At 43.7% G+C, this 24365-nt stretch overlaps 1 protein-coding gene across 1 annotated transcript in view; it reads left to right on the top strand.

Annotated features, from left to right (window-relative positions):
* Window positions 1–24365, top strand: part of GPD1L (glycerol-3-phosphate dehydrogenase 1 like) — a 78954-nt gene that overhangs the window by 4014 nt on the left and 50575 nt on the right. The window contains exons 2-3 of the mRNA XM_077491462.1: window positions 565–742; window positions 17948–18088. Coding sequence (XP_077347588.1) covers window positions 565–742; window positions 17948–18088 — 319 coding nt within the window. The remainder of the gene's footprint in view (window positions 1–564; window positions 743–17947; window positions 18089–24365) is intronic.

The raw sequence follows: 24365 nt of genomic DNA on the forward strand, positions 1-24365 counted from the left end.
TGTGCACAGTGCCCCCGGGGCTCTGTACTATCAGGAGAGGGATTGGGGACAGTGGAAGGGGAGGATCAGAGAAGGCAGGATCAAACAGCCTTTTTACACAATGTAGAGTATTAACCCCTTAAGTTGCACAGTGAGTATATAAAGCAAACTTTTACTTCATATACAGTCCGATTTTTGCTGTTGTGGGTTTAGTAACGCTTTAACTAGAATTTTATAATATCTGTAAAAAGTAAACCTTTTTAAATTTACATTATCAAGGCCCCTGTTTGGTTTACAATAGTACCAGCAGAGTCTGTGAAACAACCTGTTTTCTACTCTGCCAAATTCCATTCCACCCAACCCCTGAGCATTAATCTTTGTGTGTTTAGTCATCACCCTTCCAGGCACAACAGAGAACATACTGCTGGACTAGCTTGTAAAGAAACCTGAAATTCCTCTCCACCAATCCTTAATTGGTGAACTAGTCCTATAATCTTTACTATTGATGTGTTTTTTTACTTTTAGACATTTTTCATTTATTCCTGTTCATAAATCTTCTCTATTTTTTTATTTTTTTTTGTCAAGGGGATCTGCTATTGCGAAAATCGTAGGAAACAATGTAAAGAAGCTGAAGAAGTTTGCTCCTATTGTCAATATGTGGGTGTTTGAAGAAAATATTAATGGGAGAAAACTCACGGAGATCATCAATACAGAGCATGAGAATGTTAAATATCTCCCAGGGTATAAGCTGCCCGAGAATGTGGTAAGATTCTCTTTTCAACACTTTGCATTGTCAGTAATTTTATATAGAAGCAAACGAGAAAATCTAAAAAAAAAAAAACTATTTTATAGTGACTAGTTATGAACATACCTGTCAGATATGCTATAAACAGAAAGCGCCAGATATGCCATTCAACAGTATTCTTTTTTAAAAATGTAATTGATTTTACGTAAAAAGTACACCTACAGTATCTCACAAAAGTGAGTACACCCCTCATATTTTTATTATAACTTTTCATTTGACAACACTGAAGAAATGACACTTTGTTACAATGTAAAGTAGTGAGTGTACAGTTTGTATAACAGTGTAAATTTGCTGTCCCCTCAAAATAACTCAACACACAGCCATTAATGTCTAAACCGCTGGCAACAAGTGAGTACACCCCTAAGTGAAAATGTCAAAATTGGGCCCAATTAGCCATTTTTCCTCCCTGGTGTCACGTGACTTGTTAGTGTTATAAGGTCACAGGACTGAATGGGGAGCAGGTGTGTTAAATTTGGTGTTATCGCTCTCACTCTCTCATACTGGTTATTGAAAGTTCAACATGGCACCTCATGGTAAAGAACTCTCGGAAGATCAAAAAAAAAAAAAAAATGTGTTGCTCTACATAAAGATGGCCTAGGCCAGTGATGGCGAACCTTGGCACTCCAGATGTTTTGGAACTACATTTCCCATGATGCTCATGCACTGAGCAGTGTAGCTGAGCATCATGGGAAATGTAGTTCCAAAACATCTGGGGTGCCAAGGTTCGCCATCACTGGCCTAGGCTATAAAAAAGATTGCAGAGGCCCTGAAACTGAGCTGTAGCATGGTGGCCAAGACCATACAGCAGGTTTCACTAAGAACAGGCCTCGCCATGGTCGACCAAAGAAGTTGAGTGTATGTGCTCAGCGTCGTATCCAGAGGTTGTCTTTGGGGAAATAGAAGTATTATTATTCTAAACGATTTATATAGCGCCAACAGTTTACGCAGCGCTTTACAATGTATGAGGGAGGGGGGGGGGGGGCGTACAACACAATTACAGTACAGTTCAATACAAAAAGTACAGGAGGGCCCTGCTTTTAGAGCTTACATTCTAATGGGAGGGGGTGTTGGTACAAAAGGTAATAGCTGCAGAGAATGATTTGATGGGGGGTGGCTCAGGGACAGTTATTAGGTGGGTGTGGAATAGGTTTCCCTGACTAAATTCGTTTTCAGGGATCGTATGAGTGCTGCCAGCATTGCTGCAGAGGTTGAAGAGGGGGGGGGGGGGGTCAGCCTGTCAATGCTCAGACCATACACCACACACTGCATCACATTGGTCTGCATGGCTGTCATCCCAGAAGAAAGCCTCTTCTAAAGATGATGCATAAGAAAGTCTGCTTGTCTTCAGCAAACAAACAGTTTGCAGGCTAAGACATGGATTACTGGAACCATGTCCTGTGGTCTGAGACCAAGTTAAACTTATTTGGTCCAGATTGTGTCAAGCGTGTGGCAGCAACCAGATGAGGAGTACAAAGACAAGTGTGTCTTGCATACAGTCAAGCATGGTGGTGGGAGTGTCATGGTCTTGGGCTGTATGAATGCTGCTGGCACTGGGGAGCTACAGTTCATTGAGGGAACCATGAATGCCAACATGCACTGTGACATACTTTTGGCAGAGCATGACCCCCCCCCCCCCCCCCTCCCTTCAGAGACTGGGCCACAGGGCAGTAATTCAACTTAATGACCCCAAGCACACCTCTCAGACAACCACTGCCTTGATAAAGAAGCTGAGGGTAAAGGTGATGGACTGGCCAAGTAAGTCTCCAGACCTAAACCCCATTGAGCATCTGTGGGGCATCCTCAAACGGAAGGTGGAGGAGCGCAAGGGCTCTAACATCCACCAGCTCTGTGATATCGTCATGAAGGAGTGGAAGAGGACTCCAGTGGCAACCTTTGAAACTCTGGTGAACTCCATGCCCAAGAGGGTAAGGCAGTGCTGGAAAATAATGGTGGCCACACAAAACATTAACACTCTGGGCCCAATTTGGACATTTTTAATTAGGGGTGTACTTGTTTTTGTTGCCAGGGGTGTAGACATTAATGTCTGTGAGTTATTTTGAGGGGACAGCAAATTGACACGGTTTTACAAGCTGTACACTCGCAAGTGTAATTTCTTCAGTGTTGTCACATGAAACAATATAATAAAATATTTACAAAAATGTGAGTAGTGTACACCCTTTTGTGAAATACTGTATGCACAGTGGTAGTAAGGTCATCAAGAAAGCCTTTAAAACCAGAAAGGCCAAATAGGGACATTAAGCTGAGGAGCAGTACAGTTGCCAGATTACACACAGCATGTACCAATACCACTACCAAAATGAAATTACCTGGAGTGCATGATGGTTCAAATTATAAATGGTGTGCAAAACATGAAAGAACAGGACCTATGTAGAAAAAAAAAATAGATGGGGCGGGGGGAATAGCACAGGAGGAAGATATTGCAAGGCAAGAGACCTAAGGGCCCAGGGTAGGTAATATGCCTAAATACCCTTTAAACTGTCAGGTGTGCATGGTCCAAAATCCTTGGCCATTAATTGTGTTATCCAGGGCATCCAGACCTGGGATTTTAAACAGATCACAAGCGGTAATCGTAAAAAAAAGTGTGTGTGTGTGTGTTGACAAAACGTTCAAGATGGTTAAAACCAACACGTGTTGGGGCAGATGTAAAACCAGCTGAAAGGGAAGCCCAAAAGCTGTCAATCGACAGAGCGTCCAACGCGTTTCAAAAACACAGTGTAGCTCTTCAGGGACTAAAAGTGCTTGAAACTTCCAAAGCTGTAGCTTAAGTCTATGATGATGGTGTACGTATCAGAAATATGTAAGAGTACGATATAAATATTACAATTATCATACAGTTCATACAAAATGTGTGTATGTACACACACACACACCACAGCCAAAAAGTTTGACAGCTGAGAATACTGACCCCAAGTGTAAGCATTCCACCCAAACAGCAGAAATAACTCAACAAGTGAAGAGGGCAAATGGTCTGTCAGAGGCACTCATGGATAACTGGCCAGAGTGTCATTGACTGATGGTAATTCACATGTGACACAATAATTGCTCAAAGGGAGTGCTATTGGCCAATAGATTTGACTGCAACATATCTAAATGGGTATAAAAATTATTCCACCAATTAGTTCAAATATAGTGTTTTGAACTATTGGTGAATGGAGTGTGTTCAAATGATAAATGAACATAATTCACAATGGTCAGACAATAGGCATACCTCAAAGAGCAGAGGATTTTTATCCTCCAAAGGCATATCATGGACACAGTCTCAGTCTTTGTATATAGGCGTCCAAAAATCGTCAACCAATTGCATTGCAGTCTCTCATGGTCAAGGTCTCCATATGATCTAAAAAAAAAAAATAGCCTATGAACTACATAAATTATAGCAACATAGTAGTATATGGTGTGGACCCAAACTACCGCTAAAATAGCGGTGTATGGATCACAACCTAAAATAGCAGAGCTATAATGCTCCTATAACCTGAAAGACTCTCACCTTTTTAAGTGGAGTGGAATAGTATATAATAAATATAGAGGGAGATATATCTATTCCTCCTCCTTCCCCCCCCCCCCCCCCATTTTTGAATAGATACGGGTAGATTTAAAACACTTGCCCATATGTCAGGGGTATACTCGTATCATTAGGGACTCCACAAAGAAATAGAGGTTGAACAAAAATGAGAATAATATTAAAATAACTGAGTTACAACAACGGCATAAAAAGACCTAGTAGTGCTAAAAAGAGATGAGCTAAATGTGTTAAATGAGCAAGAAACAAGGTGGACTTTCAGTAGGGTGAACATGGATATCAATGGGGGGGAAATAAACCAGGGAAGCACCTATCGAGAGTTTTGAGGAAAAAGAAATCGGCAAGTTATATAGAAAAAATGTGAAACTGAAGGGAAACTGGTATATTCCACACCAGATATCGCAAGAGTATTTAAAAAAGTATTACAGTACATTATACTAAGATCAACCAGAGAACAAGTAAAAAAAAAAAAAAATGGATGAAAGCTTATTTAAAAGAAGCCAGGTTACCTAAATTAGAGGAGGAAAAACTGTTCGCCTTAGATCCATAACACAGGAAGAAATTCTTACAGCACTAAAGGATACAGCTGTGGGAAAGAGCCCAGGGCCGGATGGATTCCCTGCGAGTTATAAAAAATTTAAGGAACAGTTGGCACCAAAACTTATGTTTATACCTAAGCTCTCTAGTTGAACAGCCTGAAATAAGGAAATAATCATTGCTGGCCTATATTACAGTAATAACCAAAGAAGATAAAGACCTAGTTCAATGAGGTTTATTTACTAAATCTACTCTGCACTACAATTGCACTTGGAAGTGCAGTTGCTGTAGATCCGAGGGGGACATGCAAGGAAACTAAAAACGGCATGTACATGATTGGATGATAAAATCAGTAGAGCTTCCCCTCAGATCTACAGCGACTGCACTACCAAGTGCACTTGTAGTGCAGAGTGGATTTGCCTTTAGTAAATCAACCCCAATGCTCTAGCTATTGACCAATGTCATTACTAAATGCTGATTTTATTGTAGGGTTTCATTTGACCTTCTTTTTCCATTTTCATGCATCACCATTTGTTAGATACTGTATCTGAAACCCAACATGTAGCCATAGTATTAGCCACTGACTCGTGCCTCTATTTCATACTAAAAACATTTAATTTATTTTATGTACCTCACTCTGATTCTAATCCAGTCACATCCGCATCACACCGGTTCATTCAGGTGTGTTTCAGTAGTTTTATACCTCGTATTCATACCATGCTCCACAGTCCGGTTCGTTGTCAGTCACAATTGTGGGCCGCTGTTTTGTGATTCTGTCATGGCTAATCATTTCACTGTCACGTACCACGCTCCGATTTGAATCTAGTCGCATCCGATTCGTCCCGGTGTGCCCCAGTTGTTTGGCCTCATTTCAGTACATGCTCCAGAGTCCTGTTGACAGTGGTGGCGCACCGATTCGTGCCTTGGTCATGGCAAATTATTTCACTGTCCCATATCATGTGTGCGATTCAAATCCAGACCCATCTGTGATGTACCAATTTGTTCCAGCATGCCCCAGTGGTTTTTGGCATCATTTCCGTGCATGCTCGAGAGTCCGGTTCGTTGTCAGTCGCAGCCGTGGCATGACTGATTTGTGCCTCTGTCATGGCAAATCATTTCACTGTCGCGTACCATTCTGCGATTTGAATCCAGTAGCATCTGCAATGCATCGATCCGTCCTGGTGTGCCCCAGTTGGCTTGGCCTCATTTCATTCTGTGCTCCACAGTCTGACTCGTTGGTTGTCGAATTCGCGGAACACCGCTTCTTGCCTTTATCATGGCATAACATTTCACTTTTCATTTCACGCACCTGTTGCTTTGAGTTGAATCCACTCGAGCCATCAAAGCACCAATTCGCACCCATCGCTTCAGCCTTACAGGTGTTGTTTGCATATTGCCTGTTAATTCTCCTCAGGTCCGGCAGTCACTTCACATAGAGTTCTTCGTGCTGGTCTTAGTTAATTCATTAAAGCCTTTGCCTAACCACTTCTTTCCCTTACAGTCGCAAACTCACTACAAAGTTACATAAGTTAGTTACTTTCCAATTTAGATTAGAGTCAAATCCCTCACCGTCATGTCATTTTTCCCTTTAGGTCAGTCAAGTTCAGTAGGTCCGTCCTGTACCAGGTAGAAAAAAAAAAAAACCCAGGAAAAAAACTAAAGGGCAGGAACCATGTACGTATGCCTGTATAGAAGAGAGAAACCACCTCGACATTCATGTCACTCACTCCCAATATAGGTTTCGGTCAACCAACTTTCAACCCCCCAAGGACAGGACATCGCATCTTGGGCACAAGCCATCCAGAGCCATGTTTCAGTCCAGTGGTGAAGACCTCAGAGCCCCTCTGTCACCTTCTACAGCTTCAGAGAGCGGCAGCGCGCACTATCTTAGGGCAGGGACCATCCCCAAGCTGGCGGCGCAACTGAGGCGCAGGCGGGTGCCCCCCCCCCCCCCCGCTACAGCCAGGAAGGCCGAACTCTTCAGGCTCCTCTTCCCTCCGCCAGCCACAGTACCCAGCAGGCGTCCCTTCAGTCAATATCTGCTGCCATCTCTCAACTCCACACAAGTCTTTAATCCTTGTCTACCACAGTCATGGATGTGCAGGCTAGAGTGGCACTCTTGGAGGCTTGCTCGGCCACGACCATCCCTGACTGCCACAGTTCAGGTTCTGATGCCCCTTCCCGCAGGTACCGCAGGGAAGAGTCCCACTGTTGTCCCAGCCAGCTTTAGGAAGGACGTTCTGGACGGCAAGGACGTCGACCTTGCCTCCCTCCTCATTTTAGTCCACGACTGGGCAGAAAACAAATCTTGCACCTAGAGAGATGTGTCAGTGGTCCTCAAGGCCAAAGATCCCAGGTTCATCCGCAAGTTGTCTGTTCCAGAACTTATGTTGGCCTTCGGGAGAGGCTGAGGGATGTCCTATGCTCAGCCTCTCCCAGCAGGAGGAAAGAGCTGGACCTGTAGCTTCACACCATGGTGGACCTGGGCTAGAAGTACAGAGGCTTTGCATTTTACGATGTATCATCATTCTTTCTCCGCCAAGGTAGCAGCCAGACTTTTACAATTCCAGACGGCCACGGATTGGAGCCTCATGGACACCAAATTGATCTGCCGTCACTTTGCCGGCCTGCGCTCACCTCCTATGCACTGTCAGTCCTGCACCCACACCACCAACTGGTGTCAATGCGGCAGTCAGTCGGCCCTTCAAATTCCCCTCCACCTCCGGTGCAGTTCAGGGCCCCTGTACAGATGCCCCAGGTGGACAAGTTTGGACGTTCCATTCGGACAGTAGGAGGAGCAGCTATCTGCAATAATTTTAACCATGGGTTGTGCAATTTCAGCCAATGCTGCCTGCTCCATGTCTGTATCACATGACAACAGGGCGCATCCAAAAAATGTATGCCAGATCAAGCTGCAGAAACTTTACTAGGCTGAGTAAGTGTCCTATGGCCGGGGCTCTACCTCACACCCCACTCCCTTTGGCCACCTTCCTTATCCACGGATTTACAGCAGGTTCTCACACTGGCCTCATCTCTTTGCCCCACACAACTTATGAATGTAGGAACCCTCCACTCAGCGGCCACCGATGAACAGGCCATAGACCAGCTGTTACAGGCCAAACTGGAGTGAGGCTTCATCATAGGCCCCTTCACTCAGCCCCCTTTCAACACCTGAAGAGTTAGCCCTATTGGGCTTGTCATGGGCGAGTTCTCAAAGTCTATTTGTTGTTCAACCTGTCTGCACCTCATTCTTCCCACATTCTGAGCCTTAATTCCCTCTGAGTTCTCCCTGAAGTATGCTTCTATAGACATGGCAATTCAGGCCATTATCAAGGCAGGCACAGGCGCCTGGCTCTCCAAGGCTGACATTTCAGATGCTTTTAAGATTCTGCCCATCCACCCATCCCTCTGGTACTGGCAAGGTATTAAGTGGAAAGAGTCGTAATACTTTGCTACCAAACTGACCTTTGGTTCTAAGAGTAGCCCCTAGCTCTTCAACACTTTTGCACGGTCCCTCACCTGGATACTGTTGCATTAAGCTCAGTGTCAAGAAGTCATCCATCACTTAGGCCGCGTACACACGGGCGGACTGTTCGCCCAACTTTGTCCGCTGAACAGTGTTTGGGCGGACAGTCCGCTTGTGTGTGGGCTTTCAGCGGACAGTTTCAGCGGACAGTTGGACGGACAAGGTTTTTCGGAAATTCCGAAAAACTGTCCGCTGAAACCTTGTTTGAGCGAACAGTCCGCCCGTGTGTAGGCTTGTTCGTCAAACAAAGTTGCGCGCATGCTCAGAAAGGATTTTCACGCCGAAAGCTATAATGCAGTGTATAGGACGTCGTATTTTTCGTCCCGTCGTACGTGCCGTTCACGTCATCGCGCACGGTTTCAGCAAACTGTTCGTCCGTCGTGTGTGGCCATGTCCGTCCATGCTAAGTTTGAGCGGACTGTTTGCCGAAACTGTTGGACGGACAAAGTTGGGCGAACAGTCCGCGCGTGTGTACGCGGCCTTAGACGACTTCTTGTTAAACAGCCCGGTGTGCCCCCAGGAGACCTTGATAAATTGGGATTCCTCTTTTGGAATCTCCATGTTCCCATTGCAGAACACAAGGTAGAAGGACCAGCACACTCCATCACCTTCCTCGGAGTCAACCTAGACACTTGCTCAATGCAGGCCAGCCTCCCCCTTGACAAGCTGACCCGCATCAGGTCAGTTCTCCAAGACTTCACCCATACACGGGGATGTACTAAGAAGCGGCTTCAATCTCTCTCGGGAATGCTCAATTTTGCAATGTGGATCATTCCCCAGGGTCGATATTTTGTGTCGCGCCTCCTGGTCTTCCTCTCCCAGACACAGGACCCCGATCAGATCCTTAACTTGGACACCATGGCAGTAGCGGACCTATCAATGTGGGTGAAGTTCCATACTATGTGGAATGGTATATCAATGTTTATACCATCAATATCGCCCCTATCACTGCATGTAGTGATGCCACAGGCTTCGCTGCAATTTTTGGCCATCATTGGTTTGCAGGGCCATGGCCTCCAGAGATGCTCTTAATCCCCAGGTTTACCCAGCCTTGCTGCCTGTTCGTGCTTTACCCAATTACGGCAGCCACTCAGCTCTGGGGTCATATCTGGACAGGACAAACCGTGGCGTTCACCACCGTCAACCAGACCACGGCCGATTATTAATAAAGGCAGGTGGTCCAAGTCGCTCTCGATTTAGGTCCTTCCTATGCAGGCTGGTACGTCTATCTCTACAGCACCAATTTAACATCCACTGTTTGTTTGGGGCAAGTGCAACCTCGCAGCAGTGCGTCCCTCTTTAATTGCACTTTTCTTTTTTTTTTTTTTTTTTTTTTTTTTTTTTTTTACTGAAGCTCGGAGCCAACCCAGTATCAGCCCTTATCCCTGCTTGGTCTCAGCTGACTCTGGACTAGAACAGCATTTGCACGGAGTGACCCAGCTCCTCAACCAGTCTCTGTCCCACAACACGCTCAAAGCTTACCACACAGCTTGGAATATATTCAGCAAATTCCTGGCATCCTGCTCCATGGAAACAGACACCCCATACTGTAGTTTATCTCCTATTGCCAGAATCACTTGGCCCTGTCCCATAACACTATCTAACTATACTTAGCCAGCATCCAACACTTTCTGGCTTTACGGAATCCCACAAAACCATCTTTATTTGCATCCCATGCGATCCGAGACATCCTACGAGGCATCCAGAAACGACAACCTGTAGTCAATGCCAAACGTTTGCCTATAACAAGTGCCATCCTCAGGGATATGTCTACTGTTCTTGCTAGTTCTCCATTTGGCCTTCTCCCCAGCCTGGTCATACAAGCAGCCATCTATCTAGCCTACTACGGGTTCTAGTGGCCTAGCAGTTTACCTGCAGTAACCCCACAGGCCAAGTTCTGCGTAGACATCACCTGGCTCGCTACCAAGACCATTTAATCCTCCGCCATGCAGTATCTAAAACCCAGTGATCAGGCTCTGGGGTAGACATCCACCTCCTGTAAAACAATTTCTGGTGACCAGTAACTGTACTCGACTGCCTACTGTCACTCCTTCAGGTATAGTCGAACTTTAGTCCCCTACTACCTTTTTCTGATCAAACCCTTAAGTGCCTGCCAGTTTGTCAAACACGTGCGGATACTTCTTCGCAACCTACACCTCAACCCCAGTTAGTACTCTGGTCACTCTTTCCGTATTGGAGCAGCTTCAGCCACATCCCTGCATGGGGTCCCAGTTCATGTCATTAACCTCCCTAGCGTGATCCCGAGTCTGGCTCGGGCTGCAATTTCAGTACCACGAGCGGTAACCCTGAGCCAGACTCGGGATCGCATCGCTGGATACAGGGAGAAGTTATTTACCTTGTCCCCTGGATCCACCAATGTCCTCCACGCTGTGTGATCGAGCTGTCCTCCGCTCGATTCACACAGTGCCCGAATGCTGCTGAGCTCCGTTCCCTGCGAAGTTACGGTGCACGGGAGTGGAGATCGGCACCAAATTCAAAAAAGTAGCAACACACAAAACACACACAGTACTGTAAACTTACAGATTACAGTACTGTATAAAAAAAATACACACCCCCTTTGTCCCTAGTGTTCTGTCCAGTGCCTTGCATGCACTTTTATATTATAAATACTACTTTTTCGGCCTGGAATTTGGAGATTGATATAGGGATGCACCGAAATTTTGGCCGCTGAAACATATCGGCCGAAAATGGCCCTTTCGGCAATTTGCCGAAAGGAAAAAATGACCGATAATTGAGCCGAAAATGGGGCGGAGCTCCGCCCCTGGTGCCGCCCATCACGGGAGGTGTATAGCGCAGGAAAGCCGCCTCCGCCGTCTGGATCAATAGAACGCCGGGAACATCACAGCTTTAATTTCAATAGCTGTGTGTTCCCCCGTCGTGCGCCGTTGCATACAGCCCCTCCCCCTCGTTCGGGGAACTGTGATAGACAGATCACCCGTCCAGATTGGACGAGGGATCTGTCTATCACAGTTCCCCGGACAAGGGGGAGGGGCTGTATGCGGCGGCGCGCGACGGAGGAACACACAGCTATTGAAATTAAAGCTGTGATGTTCCCGGCGCTCTATTGATCCAGATGGCAGAGGCGGCTCTCCTCTCTTTCTGCATCACTGTCTACACAGGGGACAGAAACGCTGGCTGCACGAGGGGACAGAAACGCTGGCTGCACGAGGGGACAGAAACGCTGGCTGCACGAGGGGACACCACACTTATCTCTTTTATCATGTCGCCAGTCTCTGGCCACCTCCTGTACCATGTCGTCAGTCTCTGGCCACCTCCTGTATAAAAATATTTTTTAAAAACAGTCATTTTCGGTATCGGTGCTGTTTCGGTATCGGTTTCGGTTTTCGGCCTAGTGTATTTTTCATTTACGGTATCGGTTTCGGCACCAAAAAACCCATTCGGTGCATCCCTACCCTTTATGTCAAGTGATTTTAGACCAACTAGAAAACAGTGATAATAAATTATAATCACTTGCAGAATTGAGCGATAGCGATTTCTGGGGAGATCTGTCATCAAACACTAAATCTAATGACAGCGACAATTCTGCAAATGAGCAAATTTCAGTGTTTTTGGATTTGATTACATTATTGAATAATTTTTTATATTATAAACTTTATCATACCCGGGATGTCTACTAGACTCTGGTTTGAACAGATTTAAGTGAGTTCTTTCCTAGGAATTGCAGCCTACAATATAAAACGCAAAATAATTGTACCGCTTTCAGCACCTAAAATCAGAACTAATCATACCGCCAGGGAGGTTAAGAGACTAGGCAGGTGGAAGTCAAGTGCTCAATGAATAAAACTAATAAAAACTACACCTCCCTACCTGAATGTTTTTGCCCCCTTATTTTGGTATACTGTCCATCAGACCAGGGCACACTTCAGGGCCGTTTCATGTTGTTGTAAGTCTATGGGCTCTTTCACACGGGGCGGATCCGTGATAATCATTCCTTCGATCTCCGCTATGCAGGAAGATGACAGGTCCATCTCTGCACACTGTCCAGGGATGGACCTGTCAGAGCGCCGCTCTCCCCTATGGGAGATCGGGTGACAACGGACCGCGATGACTGATGGAAAATTAGGTTTTTCCTCCACGCTTTTTCGGAGCGGGTCGGATTTCAGCGGACGTGTCGCCACTGAAATCTGACACTCCATAGAGGTCTATGAAGCATCCGTTCAGGTCCGCCTGAAAGAACGACAGGCGGACCTGAACGTATCGGCCGTGTGAAAGAGCCCTATGTTGTTCATATCTGTATTGGCCATAGGGCTTCAAATGTAAACAATTTTTGTGTAGAGCACACCAGTAAGATGTTTTTTAGTTAGCGTGTGTGTGTGTGTGTGTGTGGTGGCTCCCATTTGCGAATAGATTCGGGTAGTATTTTTTTTTTTTTTTTTTGTTTGTTTGGTCCACTTAGGAGACAAAACTGGAAGTGAAAGGAAAGCTCTACACACTGCTTAGAATTTTTCTGTTGGACAGCTGGCACCAGGACAAGTGTCCACATTGGAAGATTCCTCTCGCTGCCTGTTGTGGTGACAACCGTAAAGGTTTTTTCTAGTGTATAGCAGTACTTCACACAGTTTTTGTACAGCTTTGTGTTTAAAACTTCCCTTTCATTTGAAAAGTGCTCTGGATGCCATCATAAATCTGTCTGAATGGGTCTTGCAGGATGCTTTTATTTCAGGACATTGGGGTTTATTTACTAAAGACATCTAGTGTGCACTTGGAAGTGCAGTCGCTGTAGATCTGAGGGGGACAGACAGGGAAAAAAAAAAACGCATTTTTGCTTGCACATGATTGGATGATAAAAATCGGCAGAGCTTCCATCATTTCAATCTTCCCCCTCCTGCACTTCCAAGTGCACTTGCAGTGCAAAGTGGAGTTGCATTTAGTAAATCGACCCCAAAGTGTCACATTTGTTAGGAGTTGGCCCCTTTTGGGCAAGCTCCCAAGGGTGCATTACTCACAATCTTGCCATAAGTGCCAGTTATGTGTTGCAGGGAACTTATGTTCTTCATCTTTATAAAAGACAGCCAAGCTGTACTTTGGTAAGAATAGAAGTTTCTGTCTTTGGGGCTCTGCTATACTGTGCAGTGTGCTTATTACCCATAATGAATGTGAAGTGGTAAGAGGTTAATCCTTTTCTCCATCTTCTGTTGAAGGAGATGACAATCTTCAGTTAGTTGTGCTGTCTATAGGATGTTCAAGCCTGTGTACTAGACCCAATCTCCAGCTTTTCTGTAGTACGTGTACAAAGTGGGATCTGTTAGCTATTTAGGAACTACAAAATAGTTTTTTTTTTTTTTTTTTTTTGATCCTCTTCTGTTTGTAGCTCGTATGCCCTGTACACATGGTCGGACATTCCGACCACAAAATCCGTCCGATTTTTTTCCAATGGATTTTGACAGAAACTGTTGTTGCATACACACAGTTGGACAAAGTTGTGGGAAAATCCGATCGTCGGAGCGTGGTGACATTCGTTGCGCAAGATGGACTATGTAGAGGCTAGTATCCAATAGCTTTGGTCTTGTAATTTTGATGTGAGCATGCGTGGCACTTTGTCAGTCGGAATTCTCTACAAACTATTGTAAACAGTCCAATCGGATTTTTTATTACTTTTGTCCGAAAATTTTAGATCCTGCTCTCAAATTTTTTTCCAACGGAAAAAGTCTGATAGAGTGTTGGAATTTCCGACCATGTGTACAGGGCATTATTCTTATGGTTGGAGCACTAGCTCCTTCTCTTTCTCTTCCCCCAACCCCCCCCCCCCCCCCCTTTTTTTTTTCTTTTATATATTTTTTTTTTTTTTTTTTTTTTTTTTTTTTTGTCTAAGTATAATATCTTGAGTACAACCGGGAAATTACAGACATCATAGTTTTTAGTTTTGTCATGGTTATTGCACAAAAGTGAATCTACTGGTGGTGATGAGAATGAAAACTCTTGTTGCATGCGTTGATAATATGGCATCCTTGCTAATACTTTTTCAAGATAATTGGGTAATAAACTTCTGTATGTTTCCAATTCTATCATATGCAGATATGTTCACTGTAGCCCACTTGGGTAGCACTGTATAGCCAAAGTTTAAAGTAATTTTGTATAATTATGTTTCCATAGCTAGTAACATTTTAAACATTCTAACATCCCATGTGGGATCGCAAGGTTTTAAGTCTCTGAAGGACATATCGTTTTAAAGTGTTTATATAATAATATACATCTTAATATTTTGTAACAAACCTGTCGTACTTGCCTGCTCTGTGCAATGATTCAGCATAGAGCGGCCCTGAGCCTCTCTTCTTGGGCACCCTGGTGCCTCCTCTTCTCAGTGTGCCACAATAGGAAGCCGCTTCCTAATGTGGCACACCTACGGGCTCGATCCCATCTGTGCTGTGTATGTCTTTGAAATACAGATAGTGTGGCTCGGTCCTGCCCTCTCACTCCGTCATCACAGGATTTGATTGGCAGGAGCCAATGGCTCCCGCTGCTATCAATCTTCCTTGTGAGGCCACCTTGCTGGATCGAGAATTGGGCTACAGCATTGAGTGCGTTAAGTTAAATATTCTACCCTTACAACAACTTTAGGCTTATGCCAGCTTTTCGGACATCTTTTTCCCAAAGTGCCCTGCAGTATCTCCATAGCATACCAGAACATGTATTGAAAATCTGAAATAATTTCTATAAGTTCTGGAAATGTTGGAACTTGAGTATGCAGACCAAGATTTGAAGAAAAAAATTTGGAGACCAAATATTTTGTCTATTTGCCATAAATGAGGCAGAATGGTTAGAATGTCTTGGGGTTTAGCTAATATGTTAGTTTTCTTAGCCTTGCTGCTTGGTGAACACAGGAGTTTAGTTGTTTGGCATGGGTGTCATTCAGAGTGTTTTTCAATGTTCTCTGATTAGACAAGGTGGAGAGGCAGGGCATTGACTCCATAATCGCCTCATTCAATCAGACAACGCCTTGCATTCATTGAGAAATTTCAAAGTGTTCTCTGAAAGGCACCCGTACCAAGCGAGCAATCCGCTGTGTTCTCTAAGCAGGGCAGCCACTGTACGTGGGACCTGGCAGTCAGAAGCAATCCTTATAGTAGCTGTGCCTACTATATTAATTTCCAGCTTCCACTGGAATTAACCAAGTATGGCGCCTGCATACATTGGCCCAAGCTGGACCCATGTAATTATGCAGACATATGCATTCTTAAACTTGCACTTTAAGAGCCTTATTGAGCAGTTAACCAATTTTCTGCTGAGATTGTAAGTGTAAGCTGTTCTGCAGAAGCATCCACAACTCCCCCCCCATTATCCTTTTTTGGTTCTGAAAACAAGGATGATGGTGTGTGTCGCCAGAAGAAACGTATTGATTCCTTTTTTTCATTTGTAGTCCTGATCACCTAGATTCCCAACCCAGAGCTTGCTTCCAGGGTGGCCTTCTAATTCCACAACAAAAGGTTATGTGCATTTCCCAACCATCATCTTAAGAATCGCTTCTGTCTTGCAGTAGCTCTCTCCTGCTTCGAGAGGCCTAGGTTCCTATTCAAAGATCCAGTAGGCTAGCATAGAGCCTTTTTACTAATTACCGCTTTACCCTGGCTGGTCTGCTTTTACCCTTACCTGGCAAGTAAAGCCCCATACACTCTATCAGTTTTTCTGCTGAGTTTTTTTTTTTCCTTCAGATTTACCAAAACCATATAGTAAGAGGTCAAACTTTAGTTTCAATTTGTATGCAATGAGGCAGGCCCTTGCACTACATGGTTTTGGTAAACCTGAAGGAAAAACTGATAGTGTGTATGGGGCTTTAGACCCCTTTTACGCTGAGGTGCTTTTTCAGGTGTTTTGGCGCTACAAATATCACCTGAAAAACACCTCTCATGCCTCCCCAGTGTGAAAGCCTGAGGTGAAATTGAAGGTTTGGTTGGTCGAATTTCGAAATCGATGGTGGCACCATCCAATCACACAACGCATACATTTTCTGATTTTCAAAAGAAAATTCTTTAGAATCCGACCCGTGTATGGCCAGCATTACACTACTACATCAAGTTCTTGCATCCTATATGGAACCCTGGAGAGGAAAATTTATATGAAAAGGTTGTCCTTAGAGGAAGTAAACCCTAATGGGTTTACTTCCTCTTTCATTCCCTGCAAAGGCAAAGCATAATGGACTACTATGCATCGCGGCATCTTCGTCGGTGACTGTGCCGTGTTCAGTGCGCCTGCGCGCCGCTGTCTACGGCGCATGCGCCATAGACATGGTTGCCTGTCTTTCGGCAAATATCTCCTAAACCGTGTAGGTTTAGGAGATATTTCTTGGACCTACAGGTAAGCCTTAATCTAGGTTTACCTGTAGGTCAAAGTGTGTTGTAAGGGTTTACAACCACTTAAAGAATGTAATATGCATGTTAAAAGTGAATTTTAGGTTTACTTGCAGTTTAGTTTGGGCCAAGCTGACCCACTCAAAATATTTCCAAGCCAGAACATTCTGTCTGTTGAGAATGCTGTAGTAGCATTAGCTACATACAGTAAGCAGTGCTGTTTTGGCAGCAGTAAAAAGTGATTCTTGCCTTGCTGCTCGGTATAAAGAGTGTCTTGTAGTGTATCTCTGCCATTCAAGAGAAGCCTTGTATTTTTATCAGTGAATACCGGGCTTCCTTTGGTTGAGCTGGAGAGGCATGCGTATTGCATCATTATCTCCACCTCGGCCACTAAGGCCGCGTACACACGCGGGGACTGTTCGCTCAACTTTGTCCGTCAAACAGTTTCAGCAAACAGTCCGCTCAAAATTAGCATGGACGGACTTGCCCACACACGATGAACGAACAGTTTGCTGAAACCGTGCGCGATGACGTGAACGGCACGTACGACGGGACGGAAAATACAACGTCCTATACACTGCATTACAACTTTCGGCGTGTAAATCCTTTCTGAGCATGCGCGGAACTTAGTTTGACGAACAAGCCTACACACGAGGGGACTGTTCGCTGAAACCAAGTTTCAGCGGACAGTTTTTCGGAAATTCCGAAAAACCTTGTTCAGCAAACTGTTCGCTGAAACTGTCCGCTGAAAGCCCACACACGGGCGGACTGTCCGCCGAAACACTGTTCAGCGGACAAAGTTGGGCGAACAGTCCCCGCGTGTGTACGCGGCCTCAGAGCTTTTTATTCACTGATAAAAAATAAAAAAAATACAAGACTTCTCCTGAATGCCAGAGATGTGCTAAGACCTACTCCTTCTTCTCTCTTCCCCCCCCCCCCCACCCTTTTTTGTCTTTATATATCCTGCAGGAACGCAGCTTTTGCTTGCTGTATTTAAGTAATGCTACTGCAATCTATTACAGCAGCCAGACTGTTTGTGTGGCCAAACAAACTAGTGAAAGTAAGTCTGGATTTCTCTTAAAGCGTAACGCCACTTTTTTTTTGAGAAAGGGCCCCCCCCCCTGTACATCGCAAGCATTATAACCGCCTTTGTTGCAGGTTCTTACACTCCATCTGTATTCCACTTGTTGCATGGTATTCAACAATAAACATTTTTTTTCTTCTCTTTCTAGGTTGCGGTTCCAAATCTTACTGATGCTGTAAAAGATGCTGATCTCCTAGTCTTTGTCATTCCTCATCAGTTTATACATAAAATCTGCCAGGAGATTTCGGGAAAAGTTCATAACAAAGCTCTTGGAATAACCCTTATAAAGGTGATGATTTTTCAGCAATTATGGGAGGAGAAATGAGATGTGCCAGTTTTATTAAGCAGGGAGTTTTGAGCATGGTGTGTGTGTGTTTTTTTTTTTTTTCTCTTCTCTGCTGTGTAACTTTATAACTAGTATTACAACCATTTTAGATATGCGTTTCTTGGTGTACAACACAAGCACCTACTGCTATAAAGCTATTCCCAGTAATATTTGAGCAAGGCTTGTGTTCCCAGAGGCATGTGTCGAGGAGGAAGGGTGTAGCTCTGGTTCAGTTTGTGTCTTGCAGGTTTGGGTTTTCATGTCCCTCTTGTGTTATCAGGTTTTCCTTGTGTATGTGTGTGATGCGAGTTTGCACTTGCATATAGGGGCTGCACCGCTTCTGATATGAGGGTGCCAGCCAATGAATGTCCACCGACGCCCACTGATCATCCAGGACAGAGCTCTGCATATATAAACAATGCAGAGCGCCATCCTGTCAGCAGGGTTTTGGTAGATCTTGTTTCCCTGCGAAGCAGAGGAAAAAAATCCCAGCACATCCCTTAGTAAAAACCCAATACTACTGTATATATACAAACACATTTAAAGGATAAGTTAATTTTTTAGAAAAAAAAAATTATAAATACACTTTTTTTGCAGGTTAAAAAAAGTGCATTTAGTTTATTTTTGAGCCTGTAGAGCATTGCTCTACAGATTGCTGGTGCCATGCATGTCTTCTTCAGATCTATTGGTGTATCTGCTTGATCGCACGCGCACACAGATACAATCAGACAGGAAGAATCGAACTACCAGTGCTGCACAGTGCTGGGGTAGTTCATTGAGAACTATAAGCTGACAGCCACAAAGGATGTAAGGGCTTGTAGTTCATTCACACACAGCTGTGTGACTGAATGACACAACCATGTGTGCAGAGCCCTGCACTGCCATGCTAGTTTCAAAAAAGGACAGCACTTCTGCTCCAGCATTGGGAACATGTTATATGTTCCATCCTAAAAAAAAAAAAAACAGGTAGAAGATGTAAACTTATCCTTTTAACCTCCTTGATTACCCTAGTTGTTTAACACCTTCCCAGCCAGTGTTGGTACACTAAAAGTTAGGGCTGCAACTAACGATTATTTTCATAATCTATTAGTTGCCCGATTTTATTGTTTCGGTTAATAACCTTTAAAAAAAAATAAAAGCGTGGTATATAATTTAGTTAATATGTAACGTTAAAAAAAAAAAAAAAAAAAAAAAAAAAAAATGTATTCTTAAATATCCCTATGCAGTGGTAAATATAAATAGCCAACTATATGGTTAGAGAGCAAAATCTCTAATCCACTTTGAGAACAACAGTCAGAAGAGATATACTGTATATACTATTAGAGGAGATCTTTCCACAAAAAGAGTTTTTCTTTCAATTTTATAATCGTTAGTGGGGGTCAAATTGATGTTCATTTTCAACCACAGTGATGGGAAAATTTGGAAATAGAAAACTGCTTGGTGAAAGGAATTTTCAGACAGTGTATGTGCTTTTCGTTCCGAAATTTTATTCATTTTTAAAAACAAGTGAAAATTTCAAAACAACATTCTTTCAGCGAATATACAAAGAATGTTTCCTCTGAAAATCGATCCGTGTGGCCAGCATAAGGCTTGGTATACAGTTTGATTTTGTTCTGTTTCTGCAGTGCTTTTTGCTATTCGTTTTGATTTTTGCGCATGTGATTTTGCTGTCATTTGTGTTTTTTTATTTTTATTTTATTTTTTTTTTGCAGTTTTTTGGCCAATTTGTTGTTGGACAGATTAAGAAACACAAATTGCTACAAAACCCATTATATGCATTTCTGCAGCTTCTCCACTGAAGTACATTGAACCAAAAAAAGCATCGTTTTGTGTTTTAAAAAAATAGTCCCTGACAGTTTCCAAATAAACAGCAGAGGCTGAAAAAGGCATAGATGTGAACGTGTCCCATAGGAAAACCATGTAAATGAACTGTAGTGCGTTTCTGCAAAAAGCACCAAAAACACATACATGTGAACCAGTTCTAAGACGTTTAGAGGGGTTAAAAAAAACAAACAAACAAAAAAGTAAAAACTAAAAAATTAACTCCTTACAGTAGTGATTATCTGCTTTTTGTTGTAGTATTACTACAACAAAAAGCAGATAATCACTACTGTAAGGAGTTAATTTTTTTTTGAACTGTGAAAGTGGTATTTACAGTAGCGATTATTTGCTATTTTTGTACTATAAAGTGCTCTTTTTTTTTTTTTTTTTTTTTTTTTTTTTTAACCCCATTATGTTATTGGCCGATTAATCGATTAGTTGTTTCAGCCCTACTAACAGTGCATAGTGTTAACACTGATCATTGTATTTGTATCGCTGGTTCCCACAAAGTGACAGTTGGCATCAGACTGTCTACAGCAATATTGCAGTTCTGCTAAAAGATGCTGATAGTCGCTATTACTAGTATAAAAAAATAAAATAAATCCAAGTCAAGTGGTTATACTTCTGCCATCCTTGCCTAGGTGAGGGTGGCATATGCTGTGCGACATCTACACATCTATCATCCATGTACAGATATAGCGCAGGTCTCTGCCAGTCTCTTTACAATGGGAAGGAAGTGTAAAAGATTCCCTTTCTGGACAGTTGGCACTGGAGGAACTGTCCTCTTTGGAGCATTATCCATATTACCACTTGGACAAATGGAGATAGTGAGATGCCCCATCGTTGATGCACAGCAATAAAAATCTGAAACAAGAAAAACAAAAGGTGGGGCTTCTGGACTTTTTAGGCACCATATGCAAAATAATAATCATGAAATAAGGATAAAAATCAACATTTTATTAAGAACATATTTTCCATTGTACTGAACAGAGATTTCTAAAAAATCATCTAATCACAACAGGACTCATGTACTCCATAATATACAAACTATTCCGCCATTCCACATTTTCACTTTTGAAAATGGATAATAAACATTTAATACATAATCTTCAAAATATGATTATTCTACTCGTGGTATTAGGTGTACTGCTTGAGAAGGAGAAAGCTCTACATGTTTCGCGTGTTTTAACACACTTCTTCTGGAGCGAGAGATTTGTGTGACTAGTAGACTAACAAAGAAACAAAAATATTATTAATCATACAAATATATTATACGACATCACATCCCTAACAAAATAGGTACTAAACATGGGTCAACACGTGATATACTGCAGATTCAATGACCGAGATAGGGATCACATTGTCAAAACCAGGGGGAGGCCAGCAGCGTATATAGGTCACCATGGTGACATGTAAAACATAGTAGCCAAAATTTAGATAGTGTATAAAAAAAAAAAAAAAAAATATATATATATATATATATATATACATACATATATATATATATTAAAAAGACTCACTCAAAAGGGTAAGTTCAAATAGGAACCACAAAAGGCTGACTACCAATCATATAGAGGACTGCTACAATTCCAATGTTCAAATGGCTGATAGTAACAAGGAGAGCGGACATCAATACCTCCAACTCAGAAGAGGGGGTTTTTATTTATTTTATTATATTTTTTTGGCCACGGTACCCTAAGAGTAAAAGAGCCACCAATTATTTAGTAAATCACAAAGGCAACCATAATACAATACAATAAAATAAAATATATTTGGAGCACTCACCACACTGTAAAGTATGGCCACTCCTGCAAACATCTAGTGTTTGTAAACCTGAAGTCAGGAAACTATACAGATCATATAGTTGTCTCAAACCGTGTAGAACATCCGATTCAAACAAGAGGGTTTCCCTATGTAGTTACACCAGAGACAGTAATCTGTAACAATGGTGTACTAAAGTTAGAAATTGGAGGCTCTCTCAAAGTACTAAAAGGTTTTAAAATGAGAATGTAGCCAGACACTTACCTCTGCAGTCCTCTAAAGGTTTCAGCCTAGTGTTTGTTTCCCAGGTCAGCTGTGCAAAGTAAGTGCAGAGCATTCTGGTTAATAAACTGTTTTAATTGTCTCATTATTCGACAGCTGTGCAGAGCGTGCTGATGGGAATACATGCCCCACCTTGTAGTCACCAATCGAATCTCATCCGCAAGCGCACAACACGCTAGGACGGAACCACCGCAGAGTGTCCTATGATTGGCCAATCATATTAATTGGGACGTGGCACGTATTATACCCCTATGTATCCACAGCACCACTCTGTGTGAGATACATACTCTGATTAGCATTCAAAAATCTGAAACAAGTTTAAAAATTAAGGAAAATAAAAAAACAAAATTTTAACTTGTGGCTTTGGATACACTTTAATTACTGCAAATAGTACCCTTAATTGGAACTGCTGAGTTAAAACCAGCTACTTTAACATTGAGGGGGAGAAGCACAACCACTAAGCAAAACTACAGGAAGGACAGCCTCCATACATGTATAAATACCGTATATACTCGAGTATAAGCCGAGATTTTCAGCCTCTTTTTTGAGGCTGAAAGTGCCCCCCTCGGCTTATACTCGAGTCATCGCTGTCTGCCCGCTCGATCAGCGTGTCGAGCAGACAGACAGCGGCCATTCTATAATTCAAAAGCCGCGCCTCCGGCTCCGCCTTCGCCTGTGATAGGCGGAACACTGAATTTCCCAGCAGCCTGTGTTCCGCCTATCACGGACATCGTATCATCCTCGTACTACGGACGAGGATGATACGATGTCCGTGATAGGCGGAACACAGGCTGCTGGGAAATTCAGTGTTCCGCCTATCACAGGCGAAGGCGGCGGCGCAGCTTTTGAATTTTACAATGGCCGCCGAGGCGCCGACGAAGAGGGCACGGGACGGGACGGAGGCAAGGCACGGCACGGGACGGGACGGAGGCAAGGCACGACACGGGACGGAGGCAAGGCACGGGACGGAGGCAAGGCACGGGACGGAGGCTCGGGACAAAGGCTCGGGACACAGGTAGGCTGGACACACACACACACACACACACACACACACACACACACGGATGGAGACACACACACACACACACGGATGGAGACACACACACACACAGGGATGGATACACACACACACAGGGATGGATGGATGGATGGAGACACACACACACAGGGGTGGATGGATGGAGACACACACACAGGGATGGATGGATGGATGGATGGAGACACACACACACAGGGATGGATGGATGGATGGATGGAGACACACACACACAGGGATGGATGGATGGATGGAGACACACACACAGGGATGGATGGATGGAGACACACACACAGGGATGGATGGATGGATGGACACACACACACACAGGGATGGATGGACGGACACACAGGGATGGACGGACACACAGGGATGGACGGACACACACACAGGGATGGACAGGCATGTCTCACCCTCGGCTTATACACGAGTCAATAAGTTTGCCAGTTTTTTTGGGGGTAAATTGGGGGCCTCGGCTTATATTCGGGTCGGCCTATACTCGAGTATATACGGTAACCATATTTCTTTATCGTACATCATGGGACACAGAGCACCATAGTAATTACTATGTGGGTATATAGGCACCTTCAGGTGATGGACACTGGTATGCCCAATGCAGGAAGTTCACTCCCTATATAACCCCTTCTCCTAAAAGGAGTACCTCAGTTTTTTTTCACCAGTGTCTAAGGTGTTGGTTACAAGTGAAGATGTGCTCTGAGGACCTCCAGGAGGGATCCTTGCTGGATTTAAATAGCCTCCACAGACCAGATCCATCCAAAGTGCCACTGAGGCCAAGGTGGATGGTACCCGGGCCTTGTGTACAAGGCACAAGGTTTTTCCTGTAACTCTGCTCCTTGTAGGACTGGACCCTGGGACCCAGGGCTTTGGTCATGCTTACATTACCTATTTGTTTTTCCTGTACTATTTTTCCAGTTAAGAGAAGGAATAAACTCCTTTCATTCAAGCAGACTCTTTTTCCTGCGCCAAAGGCATCTGCCTCTAGGCAGTGGCGATGGCCTCCCCCGTCAGACTCTAGAGGAAAGCCTCAGGGTCAGGCCTAGGCACAAAAGAAGTCCTGGGGGTGGAAACCCGCAAAACGTAATTCTAAAGCTTCATTTCCCTTCGCCATAGTGGGGAGAAGACCTCTGCAATACTCAGAAGTCTGGCAAGAGGAAATTGGGATAGATGGGTCATCTCCACTGTGTCTCTAGGGTACAAACTAAAATGTCTGGATTTTCCACCATCTTGTTTTCTGAAGTCAAACGTTCCCAAAGATCCAGGAAAAGGGCAATATCTGTTGCGGGCAGTAGACCAATTACTACCTCAAGGTGTGATCCTACA

This window comes from Lithobates pipiens, unplaced genomic scaffold (assembly GCF_037356315.1).
Source record: "Lithobates pipiens isolate NorthernLeopardFrog02 unplaced genomic scaffold, aLitPip1_a1.2 Scaffold_19, whole genome shotgun sequence".
Lineage (NCBI taxonomy): Eukaryota > Metazoa > Chordata > Amphibia > Anura > Ranidae > Lithobates > Lithobates pipiens.